Raw genomic sequence first — 8909 nt, forward strand, 5'->3', positions numbered from 1 at the left:
AGCCCAGTCAGTTCCAACGAGACCAGCTCAGGTCCTAGAGGGGTTCATTGCCACCCCGGTACTTCAGGATGCTCTGGTCCTTCTAGTGTGCCTTATGGAGAGTGTCGCCCAAGCAGGCTTTCTTCCTGTAGCACCAGCCATCTCTCAGGCTGGAGGAGGAGCCTAGAATTCTGCTACTGGCACTTCGGAGTAGATGTCTCCCCAGTTTCAGACACAACAACCCAGCCAGTTGGGGTAGTTCGGCCGGGTGTTGTGGCGCAGACTGGTGATGGGTCAGCTATGTCTGCTGATGCTTTGTGGAGGTTGGACAAGTTTACCAAGCTCTTCACTACCACTTATAGCGATGCATCTTCTGAGGATCCCCAGTATTATTTAGACAACTATCATGAGGTTCTCAAGAACATGGGTACAGTGGAGACCAATGGGGTCGACTTTACTGCTTTTCGTCTGTTAAGATCCGCCAAGGCTTGGTGGAGAGATTAGCTGGGTCACCAGTTTTGACTTGGGATCAGTTTACTCAGCTATTTCTGGAGAAGTTTCTTCCTATCACTCAGAGGGAGAACTATTGGAGGAAGTTTGAGCATCTCCAGCAGGGTTCTATGACTGTTACTCAGTACGAGACCAGATTTAATGATTTGGCCCGCCATGCTCTTCTTATAGTTCCCACTGAGAGAGAGAGAGTGAGGAGGTTCATTGAGGGACTTGTTTAGCCTATTCGACATCAGATGGCTAAGGAGACAGGGAGCAAGATTTCCTTTTAGGATGCAGCCAATGTGGCTAGGAGAGTTGAGATGGTTCTATCACAGGGGGGTTGGTCAGGGGTCTGACAAGAGACCTCGTCATTCTGGTAGGTTCAGTGGTGCCTCATCTGGAGGCAGGGATTCTTTTGGTAGGGGCCATCCTTCCAGGCTGTTTCATTCGGCACTACAGGCTTCTCATAGTGCCTCGGCTGGCCGTGGTTCTCACATATACACTACAACAAATTTGATTATCAATGATGAATTATTTTGTCACCTATGATTCACTTTTCGTCACCAAAGATTTTTTATGACGAATTTTTTTTGTCAATCTTTCGTCTCTAAAACACTGTCACTAATAACATATAAAGGCAACTTTGTGTTTCGTCGCCAAATAATGAAGTATTAAATACGAAATTCTTTTTCGTCCCTAAATACGCAATATTTATGACGGATTTATTTGTCATAAAAAGTACAAAAAATCGTACTTAATAGTATGATTTCATCACTAAAAAGTGCATTAATGTCGACGAAACTGCCTCGTCTCTAAAATTTAGTTTAATTAGTGACGACGTTAAATGTCTCTAAAGCTATGTGTGTTTCGTAGTTGAAAACCGTAATTTTGTCATTAAAGACTACCTTTTATCTACAAAAAAGTATTTCGTCCCTAAATATATAATTAGTGACAATTATAATTTTATAGTTAAAACTACCATCTTGTCACTAAAAAGAATATTTTTATCGACAAAACAAAGTTGTCACTATAAGTTATCATAATTAGTGACAATTACAATTGTCAAATAATACAAAATTGATTCGTAGTCAATAAAAAGATGATTTTGGGACATAAATTATTTTGTCACTAAATATAGTGAATTTATGACGAACTTAATTTGTATAATAACGAAAATGTGATATTCCTAAAAACTATATAAAAGTGAACTTTTTTGTCACTAATAACAAATGTTTGATGACGTTTATATTCGTATTTGTTTTAGATTGACGTAATACGAATTTGAAATAACATAATAAAACAATCAACGTAATAACATAAAAATAAAAACAATCAGAGGTAATAACAAAAATATTCACCATTGATCATAAAACTAATATTAAAACTATATTGAAATAAAAGCTCCTTAAATTAAAAGAAACATAGTTAAAGTAAATATGTCCAACGTAAAAGTCTAATTGAGAAATATTACTCCTAAACTAGGACTGGGAAGTAAGTCTAATTGAGAAATATTACTCCTAAACTAGGACTGAGAAGTGGAGGAATGCAGTGACACTTCACTTGCAATTAGTCTTGATCCAATAGTTTCCTCCATATACCTGTATAAAAGATAGAGAAAAAATTATGATTTAAGTTAATACTTTATGGTATCATGGTATAAATAAGATATAATTGGTATAAACTACAACTTCTTGTTAGACGTAGAGTTTAATTGGTGAAACAAATAAATAAATTGTGATACAAGTAAATAAAAATGAGAAAAAAATTAAATAGTGTGAAGTTTAGTGTACCCAAAGTTGATAATCTGGTGGGGCTCAATCTTCAATGTATCATTAAAAAAACATTCGAACTTAGATGCTAAAAGAATTATACTTGAATTTATCATTTAAAGATGTAGTACTTCTAACCTTGATGGTGATGAGCCAATAAAATGACGCTTCATTTGGTTTAATATTTCCTCTTGGCGTGCCCTTAGAGTACCCAGCTCAGAAGTTAATGTTTTTATCTGTATCTGCTGATTTGCTACCTCAGTTTCAGTTACATTCAAACGTTCTTGTAAACCATGTTGGGTAGTAGCAGCATCCTCTTTTGCCCTCCTAAGAGCATCCTCTAATTCTGTTGTCCTTCTTTTTGTTGTTGTAGTTGTATTAGGCTTTGGACCATAACCAAGACCTTTAATATATCCCGACCTTGTACCAAGTACATTATCAACAATTTCATCAATAGTCATTGGATTCTCTTCAGAAACAGATCGAGCTCTCAAATCTCTCATTTTGTTCTACATAAAAATATTATATCAGTTAAATTAATTATAAGATAGAATGAATACATGTGACATTTTACTAAAATATTACTTACGTAGTTAGTCTCAGCCTCTGGAGATGACCATCCTTTTTCACTCGAGTAATGGGTACTTTTGAAGAACTCAATCCTATTTGGCTCTACTCCTTCATGTTCCTTCACACCCTACACAATATGAAAATAATATGAAATATTACTAAAATATCATCTTAGTAATGAATGCCTAGGGTGATTGAACCTCAACCACATTGACATGATTAGATTACAGGTTCAACAAAAGGTAATGAATGTATGTAGATCAAAGCTTTTTACCTATACCAACTCCTGTCAAGGCAACCATTTTTGAGAGTTTTGTAAGACAGAACATTGCAGAGTCAGAAATTGATGTGACAAGTAACATTAGACAACTAATGAAGAGTAGTTATGGCTTCCCAACTAACAACAAGACAGAATTTTTATATGTTGACTGCCCTTTTATACAAAAATAAACTCAGAGAAAGGAAACAAATAAAGGTTTTATATCAGAAAGCTCAATATATTTTAAGAGCCTTAAAATACTACTACTAACAGTTGTTATAGAATACATGACGCAGACATAGAACTGGTTTTCCTTGTTATTAAGGTCCTAGATGTGATACTAATATTTGATAATTAAAAGTTTAACTAAAGCATGATGACAAAGATTTAAAGAAAAGTAAAGAGAAACGAAAGAAACAAGTTGCACAGAAACGTCCCCACCTCTCAATTACCAATTCACCATGACTTTGTTCACTATAAATTACATCTCAAACTTAGAAATAACTAAATAGGCTTCAATGTTTCACAACAGACTCCCCTTGATCCTTGGGACCCTTTCTCATATTCCCGTGGTCCAAACATTGATCCAAAGTCGAATATGTAACTCCACCAAAGACCCTAAACACGCATCTAACTATCTAAGTTATTCTTAATACAAAAAGAGTTCAATCAAACATCCTAAATGCAGCCTCTCTAGTTCATTTCATATTGTCGACAACTTAAACCAGACAAAGAAGGAAAAAGAGCAGTGATTCAGATCATTGTTGACTTTAATAGAAGCGCGACTTTCTTACATGGGCAACTGGAGGGCATGATATCTAGATGACTGCATAACATATACAAACAGATAAAAACTTCTTATTTATGAATAGGTTTGGTGTCTGGTTGTGAAAATATTTACACATATGAGGCAAGGTTAGTTTCAAAGAGTCAAGTACTACACATTAAGCAGGTTCTCTATTTTTTATACAAATGATAAGTTTCTCCCATTTTAGCAATTCTCATCCCACACATCTGACTTTCTAATGTAGGCAGGGATCATAGAACTCAAGCAAAAAAAAAAGCAAATACAAAGGAAGAGGAAGAACTGACACAGAATGCTTTCCGAGTTCGAACAACTCAAACATAAATAAAATAAAAATAACTGCTTTACATAGAAGATATGCCTTCCGTATGAGAAGAGATAAGATATTAACTAAAATCAATGGATACATTAATCTTAAAATATAAAAGTATAGTTGATGGAATGTCTGATGAGAATCAAGTTTTCTACTTCTTTTTTCTTAGAAAAGGTAAGTTTTATTGAGTATCAGCACTAACGTTGGGGCTGTAAATTAGGAAATGAGATCTAACAAGATTTCAGCATCATTTACAAGTTCCAGTTTACACCAAAACATAATAAGAGCTTAACAGTCAAGTTCTAGTAATTTACTACTTAAGAGCATGAAATGTCTAATATTTAACCAAGTTATATGTCTAGTTTTAAGTGCTAAGTTATGTTATCAAAACACTCATAAACTACATTAACATGGAAACAGGTGGTTAAAGCAGTGATTGATCCTAGTGCAAATATGGAGTTCAGAGCCAACACGGCAGATGATCCTCACAAGAGGAAACCAGATATCAACAAAGCAAAAGAAGCTAACCGGTTCACGAAATGCCATATAAGAAAACTAGAAATCCAATAACGAGTCACAAACAGAGCCTCGACAGCAATAAATAGGCCAAACAAGCTCTAGAATACTCAACAATTGCAATAAAAAAACTTGCACAACAACAACAAGAAACTAACTTGATTTGAATTATGAATGAAAAATAGCAATACTTAAAAGTATGTGCAAGTTCTTTTCTTTTTTTCACCATTTTGAATATTAAAAATGTCCCTTGAGATTTCAGTCTTCGCCTACCAAGCATAGAGATTGGAAAAGTTCCAAAAAATAAAAATAGTATAACTTACTATTTCAGCACGAGCAGCTACAAAAGCTCTTGACCCCATGAAATGATTAGTTTTCAGCTTTGTTCGATTAACCTTGTTTATCTCGCATCGTCTCTACAAAGAATATATAAATATAAGTAAATAAAATTATAATGAAACAAATATGATGCTAAAGCTTATTATCATTACGCACTATAAGTTCTCAGATGTTAGCATAAAAGAGTGGACATAAACTAAAGAACCACGTCAAGCTCTTCTCAAAGGTTGCAATTTTCAGAGGCATTTAAAGAATCCTTTTTTTTCTTTTTTACTTCCAGTTTATTTTCTACTCTTATTTGTATCTTCTGTAAGGGTCTACTCATATCAATGTAAGCCATATCATCCATGAATGAATGTTGCAGCTACAAAGTAGAGAAAAATATTTTCTGAAAATATCTTCTGTACATTTTGTTTGTACGTATTCTTAATTACTTAAAGAAAAAGGTTGAGAAATCGTGAATGTTGTTTGCCAGAAAAAGATATAACGAGACAAATATGAATAGAAATTACCTTATGCTCTGGATTCGCCCACATGTCACAGAGCCTGTTCCAATTTTCCGGGGTCAACTCTGGCACTTCAATTTTACGAGCCTCTTCCTCGGAGCTTGCACTTTCAAATAGCTTTTTTAATTTGTACCTTCATTGTCGGCTTCTATTTTTCAGAATATCCTCACAACTATCTTTGGTGTAATGCTCGTCCAAGTTAATTTCAAACTTCTCCTGCAAAATGAGAAGTTTTGAAGACACTCACAAAACAATCAAAATTTCCTTTGCTGGTAAAAGATTAAAAACTAACATATTTATAATGTAATAAAATTTACCAAAATATAGAATCCTTACATGGCATCTAATTAATGCTGCAGCCCTATCATCTCTTGTGAGTTCCTTCCACTTGTTTGGAAGCGAAAGAAAGTTGCGAGCAATAATTCCTAACTCATTTGATAGCTTTGCTGATGGAATTGCCTTAACTGGCCTTCCTTTACCAACTGGAATGTCTATAACCATCTTTCTCCCTATAAACTTCTTCATTTTCTCAAGACCTTTTCCCATTGTCCTTCCACGACCTTTCCTGATTCTAGTTGAATCATCTGATTTTAAAAAGTAAAAATCAGTTCAAAATACTTGCTAAAATTCTTAAATGGTAACCATGTATATATATTAGTAATTAATTGTCATGCTACAAATGAAAACTCTACTGTTTCAAGTTTAACATTAATGAATGTTTCAAATATTAATATATTTGGTTCCAACTTAAACACAAAAGAATCCTAGATGCTGGAATATAAAGATTGTTATTTCTTTCCAGTTGAGGAAAGTAAGAATTTGTTGAAACTTCTTATTGGGCGACAATCAGAAACTTTGTTTACATCCCCTCTTTTAAACACAATCTGTTTGTTTTATAAAGATAAACTCAAAAATAATATAGCAATAGGTGTGAAGTTCTTGGCTACTCTTAGTATTTGCTAAAACCAACAAGAAAGAATGGGTGCAATGTAATTTATCAGATAATGACTTCCACATAAATGAAAATCCCCAATATACCTTCGAATTGCAATATAATTGACCTGACAATAAGAAATTACTTCAATTTTACAGCAAAGGTTTCAATAAAAATAGTACTACCAAAACTCTGAATTAGAAAGTGCAGGATATACTAGTTGCATATAGAAAAACAATATGGAATGCACATAACAAGCCAAAAAAAAGGATCCATAAGAATAAACAACAAAAAATAGTACACTGACAACAATGAGCAATAAGCATCAAATTAAAAAGGAGAACAAACAATAATTAATAGATACACTCCTAGTCAATATAATAAAAGGTACGTATTACCTGTATTAGGAGTAGGATTATTACTATTTGATGGATCAGATAATCGGCTTGCTTGAGTAGAAGCACCTGTAATTGTGGTTTGTCTAGAGACACGTCCGCCTGATGCCATTGATTTGTAGAATTCTACCAAAAATACTATATAATTTTAGTATATTCATTAGATGTAAAATCTATTAGTTTAACAAACCAAAAGTTAGAAATAACTAAAGAAAAACTCAAAAAGAACATAAATCATCAATCTGGAAAGCCTGATGCACATCATTTCCTAATACGAATTTACTATCTTCTTCTCCTAAAATTTATTGAACTATTGAAGCATCACTAGCCGAGTTAAGTAATTAGTATAACATACCAAAGATCTATTTATGTAGAAATTTTTCTAATTTGAAGGCACATCAACTATGTTTTCAAAAACGTATATCGTATAAATGAAAGTTTTTCAATGGTGAAAGTTGAAAGAAAAATTCAGCAACTTTTCACAGAGATAATCAAGAAAAGAGTGTGTGCAATGGTAAGCAATATGGACAACATTACAACAGATTATCTTGGAATGCTTTTGAAAGCTAATCATGATACTGCTGGAAGAGAGAAGCTCATATTTGAAGAAATAATTGATGAATGCTGAACAAGAAACAACACAGACATTGCTCTCATGGACTATTTTTCTTCTAGGCACACTGACTGGCAAGAAAAAGCAAGAGAAGAGGCACTAGACTTACTTGGGCAGCGATATCAAAATTATAAAGACATATCAAAACTAAAAATAGTATGGGAACTATCAACAGCTCCTTTATTTTTCCATAATATTAATTTTTTTCAAAAACTTATACCAAAGATCTTATAAGTTATACATGCAGCAGATTTAAAAGAAGCTGTGTGTCTGACAAAGATTGAGCCTAGTGAAGGAATGTTTACTGGTTTCAACAAAAATATAAATTACCCTACAAAATATTCACCTTAAAACACTTTGTTTCAGTTCATCTAAATTTAAAGTGCCATTATCCGATCAAACAAATTCCCAAGGGCCACCAAGAAGCATGATTTGATTCAAACAGAAGCTTTAATACCATATTTCCACAATCCATCCACTCTTCCCTCAAAACCAGACAGAAAACGTCAATATATACACAAAATAGATGCCTACTATGATAATATCTAATATTTCCCCTTCAGTACACCATGCAAAACTATAAATATACACAGTAAACTAAAAACTCTAAATATACACAGTAAATTAAAGAGTTTCTGTTTCAAAATCTTCTAATTGATTTATTCTCATCTAGATTGATCATATGAGACAAAATAAAAGCATATCAATGTCTATGCCACAAATAATTAATGAATTAATAATTTGATATATGATTGTGGCAATTACAATCTATTGAATCTTATTCAAACAAAGAGTAGGTGAAATGATACATACCTGTTCAGAAATTTTGCTTCACTTTGCAATGTATTTTTTCCAGTCATTTTTCTCATATATATATATAGTGGTTATCCTGACATTCGTTTGGAGCCAAAAATCCCAAAAACCAGCGCCAAAAGACGGTTTCTTTCTCCAATTTACAATGTTGTGGAATTCTATTTGGTGGGTATGGACGAGCTTGGTGGGTATGGAGGAGGTTGAAGAGTTATGCCAAGGAAGGGAGTGGAGAAGTGCTTTACCCTGAATTTTCTTCTAACCCTAACTTTATCTCTCTCTCCCACTAATTCTAAAATATCAGCCAACTTATGTAAAAATAGTATATACAGCCAACTTATATACATATAATACTACAAATGTACAACCAACTTATGTAAAAAAAATAGTAAAAAGAAACTTTACCTTGTGAAAATAATACTAAAATGAAACTTTATTTTAGTACATATCCCAATTTTGGATGACTTTATGTTATAAATAAGCTATATCAAATATGTACTACAGTAATACAATATTCAAAAGATTTATTTCAAGAATTGATTTAACTATCTTTGTGTTCACGAGAAATTGAACCAAAACTGGAAAAAAAAATCAACATTCTTTATTTGA

At 33.2% G+C, this 8909-nt stretch overlaps 1 protein-coding gene across 1 annotated transcript; it reads right to left on the bottom strand.

Moving 5' to 3' along the window:
- Nucleotides 1-1810: 1810 nt before the first annotated feature.
- LOC104212129 (uncharacterized) lies at nt 1811-8582 on the bottom strand. The gene is made up of 8 exons (XM_070154870.1): nt 8304-8582; nt 6881-7003; nt 5885-6132; nt 5555-5764; nt 5027-5119; nt 2830-2937; nt 2379-2749; nt 1811-2069 (listed from the first exon to the last, which is right to left on the bottom strand). The coding sequence occupies exons 4-8, from the start codon at nt 5576-5578 to the stop codon at nt 1994-1996; spliced, it is 672 nt and encodes a 223-aa protein (XP_070010971.1). The 5' UTR covers nt 5579-5764; nt 5885-6132; nt 6881-7003; nt 8304-8582; the 3' UTR covers nt 1811-1993.
- Nucleotides 8583-8909: the final 327 nt, after the last annotated feature.

Source organism: Nicotiana sylvestris, chromosome 8 (assembly GCF_000393655.2).
Source record: "Nicotiana sylvestris chromosome 8, ASM39365v2, whole genome shotgun sequence".
NCBI lineage: Eukaryota > Viridiplantae > Streptophyta > Magnoliopsida > Solanales > Solanaceae > Nicotiana > Nicotiana sylvestris.